General features: G+C 34.0%; 1 protein-coding gene across 1 annotated transcript; it reads left to right on the top strand.

Annotated features, from left to right (window-relative positions):
- The first annotated feature begins 4,091 nt into the window (after positions 1-4,091).
- Positions 4,092-21,932, top strand: LOC148301786 (phenoloxidase-activating factor 2-like). Its single transcript, XM_088272704.1, has 7 exons — positions 4,092-4,204; positions 13,133-13,246; positions 13,566-13,714; positions 14,678-14,834; positions 15,190-15,323; positions 21,210-21,402; positions 21,798-21,932. The coding sequence occupies exons 2-7, from the start codon at positions 13,133-13,135 to the stop codon at positions 21,915-21,917; spliced, it is 867 nt and encodes a 288-aa protein (XP_088128830.1). The 5' UTR covers positions 4,092-4,204; the 3' UTR covers positions 21,918-21,932.
- The last annotated feature ends 2,068 nt before the right edge of the window (positions 21,933-24,000 follow it).

Raw genomic sequence — 24,000 nt, 5'->3', positions numbered from 1 at the left:
TTTTGTATTATAAATGTAAATATAGAAATGGCAAATTAAATTAAATTAGAATAAACTTCGAAAAAGAAGTGATTCTTCTTAAATAAAAAAAAAACCTAAACAACAACAGATATTTAATATGAGAGACAGAGAAATAGAGAGAGGTCTTGTAAAACATTTCAGAAGAAATACAGCAATACAAAATTTCTCCTTCCCTTTTTCACATTCTCATCCGCGCCCTATGCACCCTAATGGTGCATAGGGCACTGCATCATATAAACGCAGAGTTATTTTGATCGTTAGTGTATGACGGAAAGGTGAACAGCCCTCCGCTTCAGGTGCCGCTAGACATGGCAAATTAAATTAGGATTTTAAATATCAACATCTCCTATTATTTTTAAGTTTACTTTTGTTTTTAAATACTTCAGTAATGAAAGAAATATGTGTGTAATATCTAGGAGCTGGTTGTCAATCACGGGTAGCATGGTGAATGCTGCACGCGTGATCACACAAACCAGACTATGACAAAGGCACTGTAGATAGCCAGACTTCCATAACTGTGTTCATCTGGAGCCTAAAATCTGGCGGTGTCAAAAGTCTGCGGCATTTATGACTGTGAAGGAAGCTAGGAGTGTACATATGTAAGGACAGAAGAGTGTGACGTTCCAACCTCTCTGCATACCCCTGCGCCCTACTCTGTTTAGCTTGCCTTATTCGCGTGTCGTAGATCCGATTGACCACACAGTTTCATATCGCTCACTCCTTTCAAGAACGTCGTAAATCATAAATCGTAAATTTTATATTGTGCATGTTTTAGGAATGCCGAGAAAATGTACTATATCCCAGCAAAAGCGGCATATTTTTAACTTAATATTTACCCGCTACAGGACGGAAAGTGTTGTTTTTGCATTTTGAAAAAAAGGTATTGTTTAATTATTTTTTAAATATGTAAAATATTTTTCACATGTAGAAAAAACCTTCAGGTTTTACCTAAAAACTTCAATAAGTGGCTTGATATATATTTTTAATACATTGTATTATATTTTTAAACTTTAAAAACGATCTCCTGATCAATCAAGTTTTTTGTTTTATGACGTTCTTGAAAGGAGTGAGCAATATGTGTTCATATACCATTATTACATCCGTTGTACAACAATCGCCGTCAATTAAAAAGCAATGATACTTTTTTTCCAGTAAGTACACGTTTGCAGTTGTATTTGCAAAAAAAAACTTACGATCTCCTTATATCTTAGAATTACGAATGTAAAAACAAAACGAGTCTAGAAAGGAATTACGATTACCAAGAGATAGTTCACCCTTAAATAAATATTACAGCGAAAAAATCACTTATATATTTTTTTTTATTTATATATATATAAATAACCATATATATATATATATATATATATATATATATATATATATATATATATATATATATATATATATATATATATATATATTTATATATATATATATATATACATATATATATATATATGTATATATGTATATATGTATATATATATATATATGTATATATATATATATATATATATATATATATATATATATATATATATATATATATATATATATATATATATATATATATATATATATATATATATATATATATATATTTATATATATATATATATATATATATAAATGTATATATATAAATATATATATATATATATATATATATATATATATATATATATATATATATATATATATATAAATATTTTTTTTTATTATTATTTTTTTTTTTCAATTTAATGTAGTTACATTTCCAAGTGCAACATAATACATTTTCCAAACATTTTTACAAAAATGTTAATTATATTAGTAAATAACCACTCACTGAGATTTTTATGTCAACCGGTTTGGAGACGTCCTCGTCTCTTCGTCAGGACAGCATGCAAACAATACTACCCGTCACCACCATAGCACAATTAACACACTTAAAAATACACAAAATCTTTGCAAAACACATGCGATTTTGGTGACCCGCAGACCAACGTGCACTAGGGGTTGCAACACAAACATGCCGAGGCCATATATATATATATATATATATATATATATATATATATATATATATATATATATATATATATATATATATATATATATATATATATATATATATATATATATATATATATATATATATATATATATATATATATATATATATATATATATATATATATATATATATATATATATATATATATATATATATATATATATATATATATATATATATATATATATATATATATATATATATATATATATATATTTATATATATATATATATATATATATATATATATATATATATATATCGATTTTAAAACAATTTATTCATTCAAACCCTTATCCGCACCCCAATGCTGCATAGGGCACTGCATTATAATAAACGCAGTGTTATCTTGATCGGTATACCTTGTATAGACACACGAAGGGAAGGTGATCAGCTCTTTGCTTCAGGTACCAGTCCAGGGTAATATTGAATAAATATAAGAGTGAAAAAAAACTTAATATTTATTTGACCCCCAGATGTATTTGAACTTCCATAACGGTAGCCGAGCGTGCTCGGCTACCGTTCTGCTCAATAAAAAGCTTGTTTTCATCTCACCAATAGATGTCTCTAGTGAAGTTCTGGTGATTCAAGAACAATGTTTCAAAATTGTTTCATATATATATATAGAACTTCCAAGAATTTGAGTAGTGTAAAGGGTCCGCCAAATAACTTTTTTTTTTTAAAACAGGGCGCAAAACATCGAGTGTAGCTTCGGCTGTGTGGCACGTAGCGTGCCACACAGCCGTCCTGTTGAAACCAAATGTTGCCAATATCCTCCTCTTCAATTTTTGTGAACAAAAATCCGTTCAACATGGCCCGATAACGATCGCCATTGACTGTAACGGCCACTCCTTGCTCATTTTCAAAGAAAAATGGCCCAATTATGCCTCTGGACCAAAATCCGCACCAAACAGTGACTCGTTTTGGGTGTACCGGCTTTTCAATGTATGCGTGCGGGTTTTCTGTGCCCCAAATACGACAATTTTGCTTGTTTACATACCCGCCAAGATCAAAATGAGCTTCATCCGAAAAGATGATTTTTTTGGCAAAATCGGCATCTTCTGTAAGTCGATCGCAGGCCCACTCAGCGAAGCGAAAACGCATTGGATGGTCAGTTGGCTTCAACTCCTGAACCAATTGGACTTTGTATGGCGTCATACCAAGGTCTTTATGCAAAATTCGTCTCAATGATGTCTCCGAAATGTTCAATTGTTGAGAACGACGGTGAATTGATGTTGATGGCGCTTCACGCACACTTTCTGCCACAACATCGATATTCTCGGGTGTACGCACTGTTTTTGGCTTTTCACGCTTTGGTTTATCGATGAGGATGCCAGTTTCTTTCACTTTTTTCACAAGATAACGAACATACGGAGCTGACGGTGCTTCTCTTCTTCCAAAAACCGTACGCAATTTTCGCACACATTCTGCAACATTACCATGATTTTCAAAGTAATGTCGCAATATTTCCCAGCGTTGTTCAAGCGTATACACAACCATATTCGCTTAGCGGAAGGATAAAACTAATTATCTGTCAAATCAGACATGAGCTAAGTGTTACCATTCACGAAATAAGCACTAGTTGAAAAAAAAAAACTTTAGATGGCGGACCCTATAGTTGTTAATAATGGGTAGAATTGGTGAATGTTACACTTGTGTAAAGTGATCGCTTAAACCATCCTATGGTGGTCGTCAGCCCCGTAAATGCCCAGACTTCCATATTCTTCTTCATCTTTGATGAGATGTCATAAAATAATTTGAAAATAACTCCTGTAATTGCATAATTGCAGATAATCCAGATTTTGTCAACAAGTATTTGGACTTACTCAAAATGTTCCATAATTTCGTTAATCTGGTATCTTAAATATGGTGGTGTCGAAGGCCCGCGTAATCGGACGCCATTTATGACATTATTATATTTAATTAAAATGGTTTTATTATATTTTATTCAAATGATGAGATGTTCTGGCAACCCTGGTCGGTTTTACCGAGAAGTCCGCTGGGTTTGCCCGTCACTCGGTCATCAGTTGGCAGACGGAGTCCGCGTGAACCGGTGCGTCTGGCTGTGAGGCAATACCAGTTTGGGAGGTCCCACTACCACTACACAGGAGAATACCACTTGTCAAGGTTTTTAATTTTATTATTTATTACATTATTAAAATGTTAAAAATGAAATTAAAATATTAAAAAAAGACATGAAAATGTTAAAAAAGACAACAATATTAATAAAGACATTATAATAGATTTATATTATCCACTGACACTTCGTGATGGAATTGCATTTTTAATTTATTATTAGATTAAAACCAATATTTTTAGCTTTTCCACTTTTTTATTTGACCAGCGACCGGGTTTCGTCGTTACCGACATCATCAGACTGGTCTGATGATGTCGGTAACGACGAAACCCGGTCGCTGGTCAAATAAAAAAGTGGAAAAGCTAAAAATATTGGTTTTAATCTAATAATACATTAAGACATTATAATGTTAAAAATACATTGAAAAGTTAAAAAGGACATGTAAATGTTAAAAAAGACATTAAAATGATAAAAAAGTTATAGATATCGCTCACTCCTTTCAACAACGTCATATATAAAAAAAACTTGATTTTTCAGGAGATCGTTTTTGTAGTTTAAAAATATAATTTTACTATATATTATAATATTAAAATGTTAAAAATTGCATTAAAATGTAAAAATACATAAATATGTTAAAAAAGACATTATAATGTTTAAAAAAGACATTAAAATGTTAAAAAAGACATTAAACTTTTAAAAAAGAGTTATACACATCGCTAACTCCTTTCAACAACAGGCAGAATTGGTGAATGTTACACGTGTGTAAAGTGATCACTTGAACCAGCCTATGACGGTCGTCAGCCCCGTAAATGCCCAGACTTCCATTTTCTTCTTCATCTTTGATGAGATGATAAAAATATATATATATGTATATGATGTATATATATATATATATATATATATATATATATATATATATATATATATATTATATATATATATATATATATATATTTATATATATATTTATATATATATATATATATATTTATATATATATATATATATATATATATATATATATATATATATATATATATATATATATATATATATATATATATATATATATATATATATATATATATATATATATATATATATATATATTTATATATATATATATATATATATATATATATATATATATATATATATATATATATATATATATATATATATATATATATATATATATATATATATATATATATATATATATATATATAATATATATATATATATATATATGTATATATATTCTATATATATATATATATATATATATATATATATATATATATATATATATATATATATATATATATATATATATATATATATATAATATATATATATATATATATATATAACCATATAGAACCAGCCTATGACGGCCGTAAGCCCGTTAATGCCCTGACTAAGATATTCTTCTTCATCTATGTTGAAATATCATAAAATAATATGTAATATTTATTTATTTGTATTATTCTTATATATTTTTTCTTAATTCACTCTCCTTTCTATGTGTTTATCAATATTTCCATCCCTAGAAAAGAAAACATGCTTCCCAAATATACGTCATCATCTGTCTACCTGTTCCTAAAGCTCCCCATTTACCAATATTTCACACTCGGATCTACATTCATCTCTTTCAAAAACCATTATTCTGGAATTGCTAATATTCAACAATAAATCTCTTTCCGTGGAGAGTGGTTTTTGGGAACAGAGTGTATGGTGCACTGCAATCAGTTATATAATAGCAAATAAATGCTATGGATGGTGTTATCCGAGTATGGAGTAACCAGCAAACTTATACAAGGCATTGCATCCTTGTACGAGGATAGCACTGCATTCTGCAGGGTAAATGTTTCATTTTCACCCCGGTTTAACATCTCTAAAGGTGTCAAACAGGGATGTGTAATGTCGCCTCGGCTGTTTGATCTATACAAAGATAACTGCATGAAAGAGCTGAAAGGTTTAAATGTTGGAGCTAGAATGAACAATTTGACTGTCTGTTGCCTTTTGTATGCTGACGATGCTGTTCTTCTTGCCGATAGCAGAGAAGACCTGCAGGCGTTGATGACAAAAGTGTATAATGTGTGCAAGGAAAAAGATTTATTTAATATTAGCAATTTCAGAATTATGGTTTTTGAAAGAGATGAATGTAGATGATTACGTATATTTGGTAGTATGTTTAATAGGGATGGAAATATTGATAAAGACATAAAAAGGAGAGTGAACGCTGAGAACAGAGTGAATGGTGCACTGAAATTAGTTATAGCTAAAAAAAACCTATCTAAACTGGCAGTGCACAACGGAGTCCTGGTTCCAACTCTAATGTATGGAAGTGGAACATGGAGTTAGCAAAAGAAGGATGAAAGTAGACTGAATATAGTCGAAATACCATCTCTCAGAAGAATGTGCGACAAAACGATGCATGATAGATGTTCGAATAGTGAAATAAGGAAGGAATGCAAGGCTGAGACAAGCATTATCGATAAAATTAAGAAAGGTGTGTTGAGATGGTTTGGACATGTGGAACGAATGAGTGAGGAAAGAACGGTAAAACAAATTTATGAGGCGAATTTAATTGAAAAAAGGAGCAGAGGCAGGCCGAGAAAAACTTGGCACGATCAGGTATGCCAAATACTTGAAAGCGGTCAGGTTAGGAGTCGATACGATCGGCGGGTATGTATGAGGAGATGCATGAACGCGGAAGAGGCGAAGAATGTTTGCAAAGACAGAGTGGTGTGGCGTTCTGTTATCTCTGCCTACCCCTGCGGGGAAGCGGCGCGATGGTTGGTCAAAACATATGAGAATACGTGAAAAACCCACATTATCACACCAGAGGTCATGTTTTGCTCATATGGACGATATCAGGGGTCAAGTAATGTGTGCCTTATCACGTTTCTTACATAAGAAATTTAAAAAAAATATATATTTAATAAAGTTTCATTTTAAAGAAAAACATTATACAATTTTTAAACATTTATACATAATAATAAATCCCTTACTGCACCCCAATGGTGCATAGGGCACTGCTTCATATAAACGCAGTGTTATCTCGATCGATTACACATGAAGGAAAGGTGATCAGCCCTCCACTTCACATCCACATTGGAATCCACATTGGAATAAATATTAGAGTGAAAAAATCACTTATATTTTTTAAACCCCCCTGGGAATCGAACTCGGGACCTCCAGAACGGTAGCCGAGCGTGCTGACCATTACACTACGGAGGCGGACGTAATGTAATGTAATGTTTATTATTGGTATTGTAACTATTGTTTATTTTTTACTTTTTTCAAATGTAAAGCTGTACAATATACCCGAACAAATAAAATTAAAGATGAAATAAAATGTTTTCTCATCCTTTGAATATGTTCTAACCGGTTATATGAAACCGGCCGTTTCTACGAAATTGTGCATACAAAATAAACCATATTGTACCAAGGATTATTTTTAACACATTGGCTACGAGGACATTGCTATTGGCTATTGGGGTAACAATGCCAGCAACATCGCGATTAAAACATGATCACTCTGACTTGTGAAAAACTGTTTAATTTAAATTAATTCAACTAAATTTATGTATTTTAAATTCACATACACGTTACAAACTAAAATTTAAAGCGTATACATATAACGTGGTAATATTTTCCTTCGTAAATTGGGTGTAAATAATATGTAAAGTGGGTGTATAATAATAAAATAAACAATATGTTGCTTTGTAATTAAAGAAACGACTATAAAAGTTTATTTTTAATTAATCTTTACAATAATTTTATATCTATCTGATTCTGACAGTTAACAATATTATATTTTTTCTATCTGATGTCTTTTGTTTTATTCAGTGCGACGCATGCGACATCTGGTGGTAGAACTGTTTTATGTAGGTACTATTTGTAAGTACTTAATAAAATGTATAGGTAGGTACGTAGGTATTTTATTAGCGGTCGATAAGGCTAACAATAGTAAATTCTCAGAATTCAAAAACTGCAACTATGTAGAACAAAGGAGGCAGTGACCGGGAACAAAAGAAGTGCACACGTCTAGTGAAAGACAACCTGGATTTGTTTTGACTAACATGTCAACAGACTTCGATCCTCAACCGAGACAAAGGAACAAAGAGTTCCCAAACGATATAAAAGGGGTACAGCCCTTGCCTCAAAATCTCGTTTCTCCACCTGGAGCGTGACTACGACGATCGACATCTCATTCCTCCGCCAGTAGCGCGACTACGACGACCGACCTCTCACTCCTACACTGGGAACGTAGCCTGTACCATCATACAGTCGACACCCATCTACCGACGTCGTCACGAGAACACCGCATCAAGACCTCGCTACGATCTCCAGTCCAGCACCCTCGTCAACATCACGAAGATACTCCGGTCAGCCCGACAGTCCATCTACGACAACGCTACAACTACATCCATTCGACCCCGTCACGTCACACTACGTCACCGCTACACCGTACCGTTTTGTGTAGCCTTTGTTGACCAATAAATACATATTCAATACGACCATCGTCTTCTTCATCAACACCCCCTCAAACATACATTAACAAAAAAATCCAAATTTAGCAAGAACACTAGAATACAAGATGTAGAAGAGTGTTCTTGCCTATAATTTTCACTCATGGATTACATGAAATTATAATAATAATAATAAAACCCTTATCCGCACCCCAATGGTGCATAGGGCACTGCGTCAAATAAACGCAGTGTTATCTTGATCGTTTACACATGAAGGAAAGGTGATCAGCCCTCCGCTTCAGGTACCAGTGCATGGTAATATTGAATAAATATTACAGTGAAAAAATGAAGTGTCACCCTTTAGTAATTGAAAAATTGCGGTTTTTTTAAAAGTGGTTTCTATGTTTGGGACTTGAAATTTTGTAGATAATAATTTACTTGGTAATTTTTTTTTCAAAATAGTTTAATTATTGTTTTCTGTACTATTTTCACAGAGTTCAGTATGTTGTTGTATGAGCCTCCCCATCCAACAATGCCATACTGTTGTAGTGAGTGTACATTAACTCTTTTTAGGTTATCGACGTTCAGTATGTTTCGAATTCTAATAAATAGATAAGTATATACATTTTCTTATTCGTTTTACTAGTTCACTAATGTGACTATGGTATTTCAAGTGTTGATCTGTTATAACACCCAGGTATTTTTTTTTAGACATAGAAAGGAGAGTGAATGCTGGGAACAGAGTGAATGGTGCACTAAAATCAGTTTTAGCAAATAAAAATCTATCAGCGGAAGCTAAACTGGCAGTACACAATGGAGTTCTGGTTCCAACCCTTATGTATGGAAGCGAAGCATGGAGTTGGCAAAAGAAGGATGAAAGCAGACTGAATGCAGTCGAAATGCGATCCCTCAGACGAATGTGTGGCAAAACGATGTTTGATAGATGTTCGAATGATGAAATAAGGAAATAATGTAAGGCTGAGATAAGCATTATTGATAAAATTAAGAAAGGTGTGTTGAGATGGTTCGGACATGTGGAGCGTATGAGTGAAGAAAGAACGGTTAAACAAATTTATGGGGCGAATGTAGTTGGAAAAAGAAGCAGAGGACGACCGAGGAAAACTTGGCACAATCAGGTATGTCAAATACTTGAAAGCGGCCGGGTCAGGAGTCGTAATAATCGGCGGGTATGTATGAGGAGATGCATGAACGCGGAAGAGGCGAAGAATGTTTGCAAAGACAGAGTGGTGTGGCGTTCGATTCTCTCTGCCTACCCCTGCGGGGAAGCGGCGTGATGGTTAGTTAGTTAGTTTTATTTATTTATTTATTTTTTGGACATTGAACATTTAATGTTACAAAGCCGATATATCGATATTTTAGTGGCCAAAGGGTTGAAGTCTTTACCAAACACGTTATACCGTATTTAGAAGAATCGGATGTCGGAGGAAACCGGTTTTGAAAACCGGATTTTAAACAAACAAAACGTATTTTCATATGGTAAATTATAATATTCTTCTATACTAAGGTCAGGGGGGGTAACTACATTCAAAAGACGCAGATATATAATACGTCATTCGAACAGGAGTCAGATAATAACAGAGCAAACGCATTTCCTTCCGCTCGCATCATATTTTCAGGTATACGACGTACTAATCATCGCGCTATCTCCTTCGCACATGTACGCGATGGGCATATAACTCCTTTTACGCTGTTCGTCCCTCTAGCGGACAAATTTAGAACGAAAATTTCGAAAAAGAAGTGATTCTTCTTAAATAAAAAAAAACCTAAATAACAACAGATATTTAATATGAGAGAAAGAGAAAGAGTGAGAGGTCTTGAAAAAAATTTAAGAAGAAATACAACAAAATAAAATTACTCCTTCCCTATTTCACACCCTTATCCGCACCCTATGCACCCTAATGGTGCATAGGGCACTGCATCATATAAACGCAGAGTTATTTTGATCGTTAATATATGACGGAAAGGTGAACAGCCCACCGCTTCAGGTACCAGTCCAGGGTGATATTGAAGAAATATTTGAGTAAAAAAAATCATTTTACAACATTTTGAGTGTGTCCAAGTACTTGTTCACAAAATCTGGATTATTTCCAATTACAGGAGTTATTTTCATATTATTTTTTGACATTTTTATGTTACACGTGAGTAAAGTGACCACTTAAACCAGCCTTTGACGGTCGTCAGCCCCGTAAATGCCCAGACTTCCATATTCTTCTTCATCTTTGATGAGATGACAAAAAATAATATGAAAATCTTTTTAATTTATTTAATTTATGTATATATATATTTTTTTTGTATATTTTTTTATTTATGTTTATTTTAATTTATGTGTCCGCCTCCGTAGTGTAATGGTCAGCATGCTCGCCTACCGTTCTGGAGGTCCCGGGTTCGATTCCCAGGGGGGTTTAATAAATATAAGCGATTTTTTCACTCAACTATTTATTCAATATTACACTGGACTGGTACCTGAAGTGGAGGGCTGATCACCTTTCCTTCATGTGTAATCGATCGAGATAACACTGCGTTTATATGATTCAGTGCCCTATGCACCATTGGGGTGCGGTAAGGGATTTATTATTATCAATTTATGTAACAGAAAAAATGTTATCGGTATGGATTTTATTACTTTTTCCTTATACAGGGGCACATTTTAAGTTTTATTTTATTTGGTGTTGAAAACGACATCTCTGAGGTTGCCACTGTTCCCGCCAATGCGCTAATATACGCGAATTTGGACATTTCTGTCAAGTTCTATATACATATGAACCAATTTTGAAACATTGTTCTTGAATCACTAGAACTTCACTAGAGACACTATTGGTGAGATGAAAATAATCTTTTTTTAACTAACAGAAACTCTTTTATTAGCATGTGAGGTCCGAATTCTTCATCTTTGATGAGATGTCAAAAAAAATGTATGAAAATAACTCCTGTAATTGGAGATAATCCAGATTTTGTGAACAAGTATTTGGACACACTCAAAATGTTGTAAAATAAAGATTTTACTCTTAGATCTTGAAAGATATGATTTTTATTTTATTTTTGTTTATTTAATATAGTTAGATTACAAACACATTGCGTGAGTACATTACAAACACATTGCATGAGTACATTACGAACACATTGCGTGAGTACATTACAAACACATTGCGTGAGTACATTACAAACACATTGCGTGAGTACATTACAAACACATCGGCTGTCCAAATTTAAAACACAGTAAGGGACATTTTTTTGTAGTAGTTTTTTTGTTGTTGCATTTTTGGACTAAGTAGAGTCTACTTAGTCCATAAATGCAAAAAAAAACATACTACAAAAAACACTTTTTTAATATTTTTATTTATTTTAATAATACATTATAAAACCCTTATCCGCACCCCAATGGTGCATAGGGCACTGCATCATTCAAACGCAGTGTTATCTTAATCGTTTACACATGAAGTAAAGGTGATCAGCCCTCCGCTTCAGGTACCAGTCCAGTGTAGTATTGAATAAATATTACAGTGAAAAAATCACTTATATTTATTTTACCCCCCTTGGGAATCGAACCCGGGACTTCCAGAACGGTAGCCGAGCGTGCTGACCATTACACTGCGGAGGCGGACATTATTCATTTTATATAGTTACATTTTTAAGTACAAAATAATAAAATTTCTAAGCATTTATACATTTGGCAAACTTATAGCTTTAGATTCGCTGTACATCTCCAAAAAAGAGACTGAGCTCTTGTGCTTGGAGAGGGACTTACACTAAAGTTTTAATATTTTATATAATTAATGGTATAATACATCTATATACTTGAAAGTGGTCAGGTTAGGAGTCGTAACAATCGGCGGGTATGTATGAGGAGATGCGTGAACGTGGAAGAGGCGAAGAACGCTTGCAATGACAGAGTGGTGTGGCGTTAGTTTTTTTTTTATTCATTTAATATATTTATATTTTTAACAACATAATAACATTTGAATCATTTATACATATGGAGAACTTTTATATTTCCATTCGCTGTGCCTCTCCATAAAAGAGTCTGTGCTCTTGTGCTTGGAGAGGGACTTACGCTCGTGGTTTAATGTTATATAATAAAAGATATAATAGTTTTTTTTTTTAAAGATTTAAATGTATGGAGCTTTAATTTTTTTCTTAAGTATTTTTATATGATCTATTTTTTTTATTTCCTAAGGGAGTTTATTGAAATGTTTGATTGCCAAATATTTGAAGTTTTGCTGAAATTGCTTGGTGTTGCATTTTGGAGTAGAAAAATCGTTTGAGAATCTCGATGATAAATTCTTTGTTAAATTTAAATAGTTGTCACCCTTTAGTATTTAAAAAACTGCGTTTTTTTTAGTTAGTAAGTTAGTTAGTTTAAAGTTAGTTAGTTTAATGGTATAATAGTCTTTTTTAATATTTTTTTCCAAGATTTATATGTAATGGGCATTAATTTTTATCTTAATGATAAATTGCAATTGTTTTTTTTTATTACAGATGTCTCGAAGTTTAGTTTGGAGCATTTTTGTTCTCGGATTAGTAACGTCAATCTGTTCTCAAGAAGTTGACCCCGATTTACTGAAGGAAGTATTTGGAACACCGCTTGAAGATGTAACTATTTTTTTAAAACTATGTTGAATCTCATCTACTTTTCCATACATCCAGTACTCAGCAGAGAACACTTCCCATTCCGTGTAAATTTATGTAAATTTATGGAGTATGTGGAAGTTTTTGATGAGAGTATCTTAATGTTTTTTATTTAAAGTAAACCCTGATGATGACAAGGTATTTTCGAAACCAGTAGGTTGTATTGTGTTAGTAAAAAAAGTGGTGAAAACAAAGTTAGTTAATTTTATAAAGTTTGTAAAATGTGCCACAAATTATCTGCGGAAAACATTCAAGAAACTTTATGAACTTATTACCATTTCAGATCAACGTGAGTCCAACTACAGCTCCTACCACGGTTACTGAAGAAGATGGCTCGAGCTGCGTGTGTGTTCCGTACTGGCTGTGCGATCCCACGACCAATGCCACCTATACAGACGGCAAGTTCGACGGCTTCGGGAAACTTGACATAAGGTTAGCGCAGATTCTATTTACAATAGTTTTCATAGTGCACTGAAAGCTCTCCCGACCACATTCCCGGATCAAATACAGAAGCATCTAGGCTTCCCGACAGACCTTCTCTATAATAATAAGCGAGGTACATCGAGAGCTGTCCCACCGCATTCCCAGACCTGATACAGAAGCATCTAGGCTTCCTGACAGACCTTCTCTATAATAATAAGCGAGGTACATTGAGGGCTGTCCCACCGCATTCCCAGACCTGATACAGAAGCATCTAGGCTTCCTGACAGACCTTCTCTATAATAATAAGCGAGGTACATCGAGAGCTGTCCCACCGCATTCCCAGACCTGATACAGAAGCATCTAGGCTTCCTGACAGACCTTCTCTATAATAATAAGCGAGGTACATTGAGGGCTGTCCCACCGCATTCCCAGACCTGATACAGAAGCATCTAGGCTTCCTGACAGACCTTCTCTATAATAATAAGCGAGGTACATTGAGAGCTGTCCCACCGCATTCCCAGACCTGATACAGAAGCATCTAGGCTTCCTGACAGACCTTCTCTATAATAATAAGCTAGGTACATTGAGAGCTGTCCCACCGCATTCCCAGACCTGATACAGAAGCATCTAGGCTTCCTGACAGACCTTCTCTATAATAGTAAGCGAGGTACATTGAGAGCTGTCCCACCGCATTCCCAGACCTGATACAGAAGCATCTAGTCTTCCTGACAGACCTTCTCTATAATAATAAGCTAGGTACATTGAGAGCTGTCCCACCGCATGCCCAGACCTGATACAGAAGCATCTAGGCTTCCTGACAGACCTTCTCTATAATAATAAGCGAGGTACATTGAGAGCTGTCCCACCGCATTCCCAGACCTGATACAGAAGCACCTAGGCTTCCTGACAGACCTTCATATTCACATGGCGTTCGGGCACCGAAGGGCTAGAGACGGTCGGCGTTGGTTGCAGGTTCAAGCCGGACCGCTGCCAGGTGTCCGTGGAGGTGTGCTGCAAGGCGCCGCGCGACCCGAGCAACCCCGTGGAGCCGCCTCCTCACCCCGAGAGGAACAGCGGCTGCGGCATCCGCAACGAGCTCGGCATCGACTTCCAGATCGAGACATCTCCGGTGAGCAGGCTTCCCTTCTCTAAAGCCTAACCTAACCTAACCTAACCTAACCTTTTTTTTGCGAAGGAGGAGAAAATCTTCATAGAAAATCTTCTTCTTCTGCCGGGTGGCAGCCCGCACTGCCAGGTAATGCCAGATTCTTACTAGCTATAACCCTCCCCCTCTCGCTGTGGCATATGCACCCAGCGGATCTCTAATGTGAATATACTCGTGTTAACGCTGGGCTGCCGGTCTGCGAGGTATCTCCTCGCCCGAGATCTGTCTTCCACCCGCACCCCTACACAATTGATTTCAACACCGGATGTCGGCAACTCCAGCAGTGTAATCGATACAAATGAGAGTTTGATTATTTTAGGGGAATAATACTGCAGAGTTCGGGGAGTTCCCTTGGACGGTCGCCATCCTCAGCGTGGCCGACAGCAGTGCCTTCTGCGCCGGATCTCTCATCCACCCACAAGTGGTCCTGACTGGCGCCCACTGCATAGAAAAGTAAGACGCCACTGGCCACACCAAGTTAATTCAGTGACTGAGTGATAAGTATTATTATATTTCATATGTCATACGTCCGCCTCCGTAGTGTAATGGTCAGCGCGCTCGGCTGCCGTTCTGGAGGTCCCGGGATCGATTCCCAGTGGGGGGGTCAAATAAATATAAGTGATTTTTTCACTTTAATATTTACCTTGCACTGGTACCTGAAGCGGAGGGGTGATCACCTTTCCTTAACGATCGAGATAACACTGTGTTTATGATACAGTGCCCTATGCACCATTGGGGTCCGGATAAGGGTTTAAAAATGAAATATTTCATATTATTTTTTGACATCTTATCAAAGATGAAGAAGAATATGGAAGTCTGGGCATTTACGGGGCTGACGAGCGTCATAGGCTGGTTTATGTGATCACTTTACACACGTGTAACATTCACCAATTCTACCCATTATTGACAACCACACTACTCAAATTCTTGGAAGTTCTATATATATATATATATATATATATATATATATATATATATATATATATATATATATATATATATATGTATATATATATATATATATATATATATATATATATATATATATATATATATATATATATATATATATATATATATATATATATATATTAACCAATTTAGAAACCTTGTTCTTGAATCACTAGAACTTCACAAGAAACATCTATTGGTGAGATGAAAAGAAAGAAAGAAAGATTCTGCTCAATAAAAAGCTTCTTTTCATCTACCAATAGATGTATCTAGTGAAGTTCTAGTGACTAGAACTTACTAGAGAATGGTGAGATGAAAAGAAGCTTTCTATTGAGCAGAAACTCTGATATTAGTAAATAAGTATCTATGTAGATTTGTGAACAAGTATTTGGACACACTCAAAATGTTATATCCAACGTATATACTCAGAGTCACTTGGACGTTTGGTAATATATATATATATATAACGTGGTAATATTTTCCTTTTGAAAATTAAGTGTAAATAATATGTAAAGTGGGTGTATAATAATAAAATAAACAATGTGTTGCTTTGTAATTAAAGAAACGACAATAAAAGTTTATTCTTAATTAATCTTTACAATAATTTTTATATCTATATGATTCTGACAGTTAATAATATTATCGGAAGTCTTTTGTTTTCTTCTGAGTGACGCATGCGACATCTGTTGGTAGAACTGTTTTATGTAGGTACTATTTGTAGGTACTTAATAAAATGTATGGGTAGGTACCTAGTTATTTTATTACATCTCCCCCCTTGGGGATGAAAATTCATAGTAAAATTTTCACTCGTCCTCCGGATCATCTTCTTGTAGTGAAGGGACTGGTATAAGTTTAGTGATATGATAAAGGTTTGATTTTATTTTTTTGTGACCTGTATCAATTCTGTATATTGAGTTAGAAATTTTTTCAATAATTTTATAAGGTCCAATTTTTAGTTCATCCAATTTTTTTCTGTTTAGCTTGTTTCCATTTTCCACATACACCATGTCTCCTACGTTGAATTCGCAGCCTATTCTATTTTTGTCAAATAATGTTTTATTGTAATTATGTGATTTTATTGTATTTTCAAGCGCTATTTTCCTGTCTCTAATCCAGTCATTATTAGATTTTCCTTGTTTTAATTCGTTGGGTAAAATATTTACATCTGTACCATATAAAAGATAACTTGGGGAAAAGTCAGTGACTGAGTGATTAGTATTATTATATTTATTAACACATTCTTGAGCTATTGTGGTCCATGCTCTTCTTTTCCCTTTTTCATTTATTTTGCATCTGATTTTGTTCACCAATGTTTGATTCAGCCTTTCATTTAGGCCATTTGAGAATGGTGCATTTACTGCAGTGAAGATTATTGGGATCTGCTTGTCATTTAAGAATTCCTTGAATTCTTTCGAGTTTATTCCTGGGTATTGGTCGGTGAGAAGCATACCAATATCCTCGGTTTCTGTTATTTTCATGACTAGTTTTATAAAATCATTTGCATTCTGAGTTTTCGAGGTTAAAATAAATGCGTATCTTGTAAAGTGATCCACTAAGAGATGTAGATATTTTTTTGTTGATCTTGAACCTCCTAAACCTCCAATTGTGTCTAAAGATATTATTTCAAAAGGCTTTGTGGCCGGGCCTAGATGAGACATAAATCCAAATTTCTTTTGTCCTCTTGATTTATTTTTAATACAAATTTCACAATTTCTACAAATTGTTTTTATGTTTTTCGTCAAATTTTTGGCTGTGTAATGTGGACTAATAGTCTTTTGTATTTGTCCAATTCCAATATGGCATAGGTTTTCATGTATGTCTTTTATGATTTCGATGCTAAACGGTTCTGAAAGAATTATTTTTTCTTTTTTCTTGACCTTTTTTAAAATAGACATTGTTTTTTTCAATCCATTTGTTTTTTTTCTGTTGAATTCTTTCATTTTTATTCTGATCCCTTAAAATATCTTCTAATTTAACCAAATTTACAACTTTTAATTGTTCATCTGCATTTTCACTCGATTCTAATACTGGATTCCTGCTTAGACAATCTGCTTCTAAATTCTTCTTTCCTGGATTATATTTTATTTCAAATTCATATTGCGATAAATAATAAGTTAAATCACCTAACTCTTCATCGGTCCTAGATTTCAGATTCATATTTTCCAAAGGTTTGTGATCTGAATAAACCGTAAATGATTTACCTATTAACCAGTATTGCCAGTATCTTACTGCTTCCTTAATTGCTAAACATTCTAAATATATTGCTTTTTTTTTCTTCTGGGCTTCATTTAGTTTTTTTGAAAAGTATGCCACTGGTTTTTCTCTACCATCGGGCTGCTTTTGTTTCAAAATGGCCCCAACACCTTCTAAAGAAGCATCGGTATAAATGTTGATTGGTAAATCCTGATCAAAAATTTCTAGAACGGGCTGTGAGCAAAGCATGCTTTTTGTTATTTCAAATGCTTTTTGGCATTTATCACACCAAATAAATTTTTGATTTTTCCTTAGTAAGTTATGCAATGGATCTAGTATTATTGCACTCTTTGGTATGTATTCATGGTAAAAGTTTATTTTCCCCAGAAATTGTCTTACATTTTTTATCGTTTTTGGAACAGGAAAATTCTTTATTGAAATCAAATTATCCTTTACTGGTTTTATTGAATTATTTTGAATTATATGACCTAGATATTTTACCAAGTCTGACGCAAATGCGCATTTTGTAAATTTTAACCTGAAACCTTCCGTTTCGATCGCTTCCAGCAACTGTGTTAGATGTTTAATGTGCTCAGCAAAAGTTTTGGAAAATATAAGAATATCATCTATGTAATTAACGGTGAAATCAGTAAGTTTATACTTTCTTAATATGTTACCTAGTATCCTTTGAAAAATTGCTGGTGAGGTCTTCAATCCAAATGGTAGGCAAGTCCATTGGAAATGTCCTTCTTGTGTAACAAATCCCGTCTTTTTTCTGTCTTCGATTCGTAAAGGAATAGACCAAAACGCTGAGTTTATATCTAGTGTTGAAAAAAATTTGCAATTCCTGGTCTTTATCATTAGGTCTTCAATTAAAGGAAATGGTTGAGCTTGAGGCACTACTATTTTATTCAAGTCTCTGAAATCTATACATAGTCTGGATTTTTTGTTTTCCTCTTTTTTAAATGCCAATGTAACAGGTGCAGCAAATGGACTGTAGGATTCTTCTATTAGCTTATTATCCAGTAATTTTGCAATTTGTTTTTCTATCTCCTTTTTATCTTCTACAGTACATCTGTAAGGCCTCTTACTGCAATATCTGTCTACTAGTAAGTCTATCCTCGCTCCGTATCCACTAACAGTGCCGATATCATATTTGTCTTTTGCAAAAACGGATTTATATTTGCAAATCAGTTCATTTATTTTAGATTTTTGAAATTGATTTAAATGATTTATTTTTATTTCAAAATCTTCTTCTTTTACATGTTCATTATAATTTATTTTGCATTCCTTGCTGTTGTTATTTTCTGTATTTTTAAATTCACTATTTTTAATTTTATATTTTGTAGAAATTTTTTTTACTTTCTTTTTATTTTCATTTTTCAAGCATTGTCTTTGTGTTATTTTTAAGTCTTCATTTTGGATTAGTTTAAATTTTTTTATCATATCTAATCCTATCAAAAAATCATATTTGAAATTTTCTTCATCAATAATATATACATCAACGTTTTTTTCCAATTCAAATATTTTTATTTTCAAAGTCGTCAAACCGTTTGTCTTTTTAACACCATTAATTGTTACTAAATCTGCTTCATTCATATTGTTTCCTTTTCCTTTTAGTTTTAATAACTTAGAATTTATTAGAGAAACATTTGAACCTGAATCGTAAATTCCAAATATTTCAATTTGATCATTTAGTAATAGTTTGACATTTATTAATGGTGTTACTATTCGTTTTTTTGATCGGTTTCGTTTAACTTAGCTTCTATAACTGAATTGTTTACATGTCTGATAGTATTTTTATTATTAAACTTATCATCCTCCTTTGTTCTAAACCAGCACGTTACTTCAGGGTGATATCGAGTTCCCTTATTTAATTTTTCACAAATCTTACATGGACTTTTATCTTTAATTTTACCACTAGTTCTTAGATTTCCATATCTTCTTTGATCCGAAAACCTTTTTTTATTTACAATGTTTTCGTGTTTTTTTACTTCATTGAATAAATCGACTGTATCTTCTAATTTTTCTCTATCAATCTTATTAATTATAAATTCTGGTAAACCAGCCACAATAAGATCTACTAAGGTACCCATGTCGATCGTTCTTCTCATCTCCAACAAAAGTTTTTCCTTCCTTATGGCATAGTCTAACAAGGAACCGTCGTTATATTTAAAAGATAATGCAAACATTACATGGTTCCATCCCTTGTTTGTAAATGTTTTACAAAAGTTGTTTTTCCATACTATCCATTCTGAGTTCATGGAAAATTTTATCATCATCGAACTGTACCAATCTTCACAACTTTTATCCATAAACAATCTTAATATTTCAATTTTTTTCTCATCCGTTGTCACCTCAAAACGTATACATTCTTTTTCAAAAATATCCATCCACTGGTTTGCATTAGGATTTTTGCTTGTAAATTTTTCAATGATGAACTTCTCTGAAATATCTTTTAAATTTTGATGTTTGCTTACCTGAGCATTTTGTATTAATTTTTCTAGTAAGTTTTGTAATGTTTGAGGAGCAGTATCCATTTTTATTTTTATTTTGTTTCTTTATTTTTGATTAACAAAATTGTCGTTTTATAACGTGGTAATATTTTCCTTTTGAAAATTAAGTGTAAATAATATGTAAAGTGGGTGTATAATAATAAAATAAACAATGTGTTGCTTTGTAATTAAAGAAACGACAATAAAAGTTTATTCTTAATTAATCTTTACAATAATTTTTATATCTATATGATTCTGACAGTTAATAATATTATCGGAAGTCTTTTGTTTTCTTCTGAGTGACGCATGCGACATCTGTTGGTAGAACTGTTTTATGTAGGTACTATTTGTAGGTACTTAATAAAATGTATGGGTAGGTACCTAGTTATTTTATTACATATATATATATATATATATATATATATGTAATAAAATAACTAGGTATATATATATATATACATATATTACCAAACGTCCAAGTGACTCTGAGTTCTAGCTACAACTTGTGCAACACTGCTTATCATGTCCCTACCCAGGCTTCAACTTTATAAGTTTCATATCCTATGCCTACTCGTGAGTGGATTTACTCTTTATGTTTAATGTAACTAATATGTAATTTCATGTAGGTAATTCATGAGTGAAAATTCTAGGCAAAAACACTCGCTAGTAAATATTTCAATACGATCGTTCTGCTTTACAGGCTGAGGCCTCTTGAGGTGAAAGTGAGGGCCGGAGAGTGGGACACCCAAACCACGGCTGAGCGGATGCCTCACCAGGAGAGGAACGCCGATCGCTTCCTGATACATCCCCAGTTCAACGCCAAGTCCCTGGCTAACGACGTCGCCCTGGTCTTCCTGAGGGAACCTTACGCCGAGGCGGAGAACATCAACACTGTACGTATGACGAGGCTGTGAACATCAACACTGTACGTATGACGTGGCTGAGAACATCAACGCTGTACGTATGACGTGGCTGAGAACATAAACACTGTGCGTATGACGTGTTACCCGAGGAATGTAGAAGAAGAAGTAGGAAGAAGAAATCAGAAGGAATATATGTGGAGATGAGGCAGGTATAGTTGGGAAGATTAAGGACCTCTCAGTTGGTTTGGCCAAGTGGGGAGAATGGTTAGAGCAGCCCTGAGAGTCTACATAGCATGTATGGCTGGAAGCTAGGAATGTGTGCTAGGGTTAGGAGTGGAGAAATCGGAAGGTATATATGTGCAGCTGAGGCAGGTATAATTGGGAAAAAGCGGATGTACTAAATTTTAGATTTCTCTTATTTTCAGGTTTGTCTCCCTCCGGCAGAATTGAGTTTTGATACTGCGAAAAATTGCTTTGGTACCGGGTGGGGCAAAACCAATTTTGGTAAATACACTTTTATCCAATTTAACCAACCAACTAACTAACCATCACGCTGCTTCCCCGCAGGGGTAGGCAGAGAGAAAAGAGCGACACACCACTCTGTCCTTGCAAACATTCTTCGCCTCTTCTACGTTCATGCATCTCCGCATACATACTTGCCGATTGTTACGACTCCTAACCTGACCACTTTCAAGTATTTGGCATACCTGATCGTGCCATGTTTTTCTCGGTCTTCCTCTGCTTCTTTTCCCGCTAACATTTGCCTCATAACTTTGTTTTACCGTTCTTTCCTCACTCATTCGTTCTACATGTCCAAACCATCTCAACACACCTTTCTTAATTTTATCGATAATGCTTATCTCAGCTATGGATTCCTTCCTTATTTCACTATTCGCACATCTATCATACATCTTTTGTCACACATTCTTCTGAGAGATCGCATTTTGACTGCATTCAGTCTACTTTCATCCTTCTTTTGCCAACTTCATACATTAGAGTTGGAACCAGGACTCCGTTGTGCACTGCCAGTTTAGCTTCCGCTGATAGGTTTTTGTTTGCTACAACTGATTTCAGTACACCATTCACATATCAATTCCCAGCATCCACTCTCCTTTCTATGTCTTTATCAATAATATTTATCAATAACCTTTCCATCCCTAGAAAACATACTAGCCAAATACACGAAATCATCTACAATTTGATATATAATACTCACAAATAATAACTCGTAATCAGGATGCAATCGGTTTATTCAACAGGTCGCCATGACAGTACAGTGACACGTGTGTGCAGCCTCCCCTGCATCCATCTCATAAGGGTATAACGTAAACATACCCCGCGTACACTGCGCCCTGCCCCTAGCGGGCGCACAGGGTCACAGTTCATATATCAAATATTGCGCCGCAACATTAGTTTAAGAAGCAAATCAACGTCTGGACATTTACGGGGCTTATGACCATCAAAGGCTGGTTTGAGTGATCACTTTCATTCATTCAAACCCTTATCCGCACCACAATGGTGCATAGGGCACCGCATCATATAAACACAGTGTCATCTTGATCGTGAACACACGAAGGAAAGGTTTTCAGACTTCCGCTTCAGGTACCAGTCCAGGATAATATTGAATAAATGGAAAAGTAAAAAAAATCACTTTAATTCATTCGACCCTCCCCAGGGAATAGAACCCGGGACCTCCAAAATGGTAGCCGAGCGTGATGACCATTACACTACGGAGGCGGACATAAGGCTGGTTTGAGTGATCATTTTACACACGTGTAACATTCACCAATTCTACCCATGATTGACTACCACACTACTCAAATTCTTGGAATTTCTGTATATATGATCCAATTTTGAAACATTGTGCAATAATTACTACAATTTTCACTAGAGACATCTCTTGGTGAGATGGAAAGAAGCTTTTTTTATACCAGAAAATCTTTTATTCGCATGTGAGGTCCGAATCCTGGATTATAATCACATGCGCGAGAAACGCCAGAAAATAAATACCTTAATAAATCCTATGATTGGAGTTCTAAATACCATATATGATCCAATTTTGAAACATTGTACTTGAATCACTAAAATTTCACTAGAGACATCTATTGGTGAAATGAAGAAGCTCTGTCAATAAATAATACGTAAATTAACTCCTATAATTGGAGATAATCCAGATTTATGAACAAGTATTTGGACACACTTATGATATTGCGAATCCACAATATTCCTTGGGTGTTTCCAAATCCTTAATTTATTTTTTCACTTAAATAAAAGGGTCTCTGCTTAATAAAAGCTTTCTCAAACCAACCACAAATGGCTCCAGAGAACACAAGCACAAAGCGTCACAAGATCTACGATAAACCTTATTTACTATATCAAGAGCTTTTTTTTTGTCAACCTATTTTAACTTTAATTGTTGAATATATTTAAAATTTATTTGAATTTATTCCATTTATGTTAGAATTTTGACATGGAACCTAACCTTTTATCGTCCTTAATCTTATATATCTGTACCATATAGTGTGGTTGGAAATCATGGGTAGATGTGGTGAATGTTACACGTGTGTAAAGTGATCACTTTGACCAGCTTATGACGATTGTAAGCAGCCTTATGAATGCCCAGATTTC

This window comes from Brachycentrus maculatus, unplaced genomic scaffold (genome assembly GCF_059751285.1).
Source record: "Brachycentrus maculatus isolate JH-2025_06_01 unplaced genomic scaffold, ASM5975128v1 h1tg000516l, whole genome shotgun sequence".
Classification (NCBI taxonomy): domain Eukaryota; kingdom Metazoa; phylum Arthropoda; class Insecta; order Trichoptera; family Brachycentridae; genus Brachycentrus; species Brachycentrus maculatus.
Note: the sequence above shows the minus strand (reverse complement) of the source record. Positions and strands in the feature narration are given on the sequence as shown.

Bases quoted from the DNA above. Each gene is read 5' to 3' on its own strand.
- LOC148301786 (XM_088272704.1), top strand. From the start codon at position 13,133: ATGTCTCGAAGTTTAGTTTGGAGCATTTTTGTTCTCGGATTAGTAACG. The intron at 13,247-13,565 runs GTAACTATTTTT...TTACCATTTCAG, and splicing joins TTGGAACACCGCTTGAAGAT to ATCAACGTGAGTCCAACTAC. The intron at 13,715-14,677 runs GTTAGCGCAGAT...CGTTGGTTGCAG, and splicing joins TTCGGGAAACTTGACATAAG to GTTCAAGCCGGACCGCTGCC.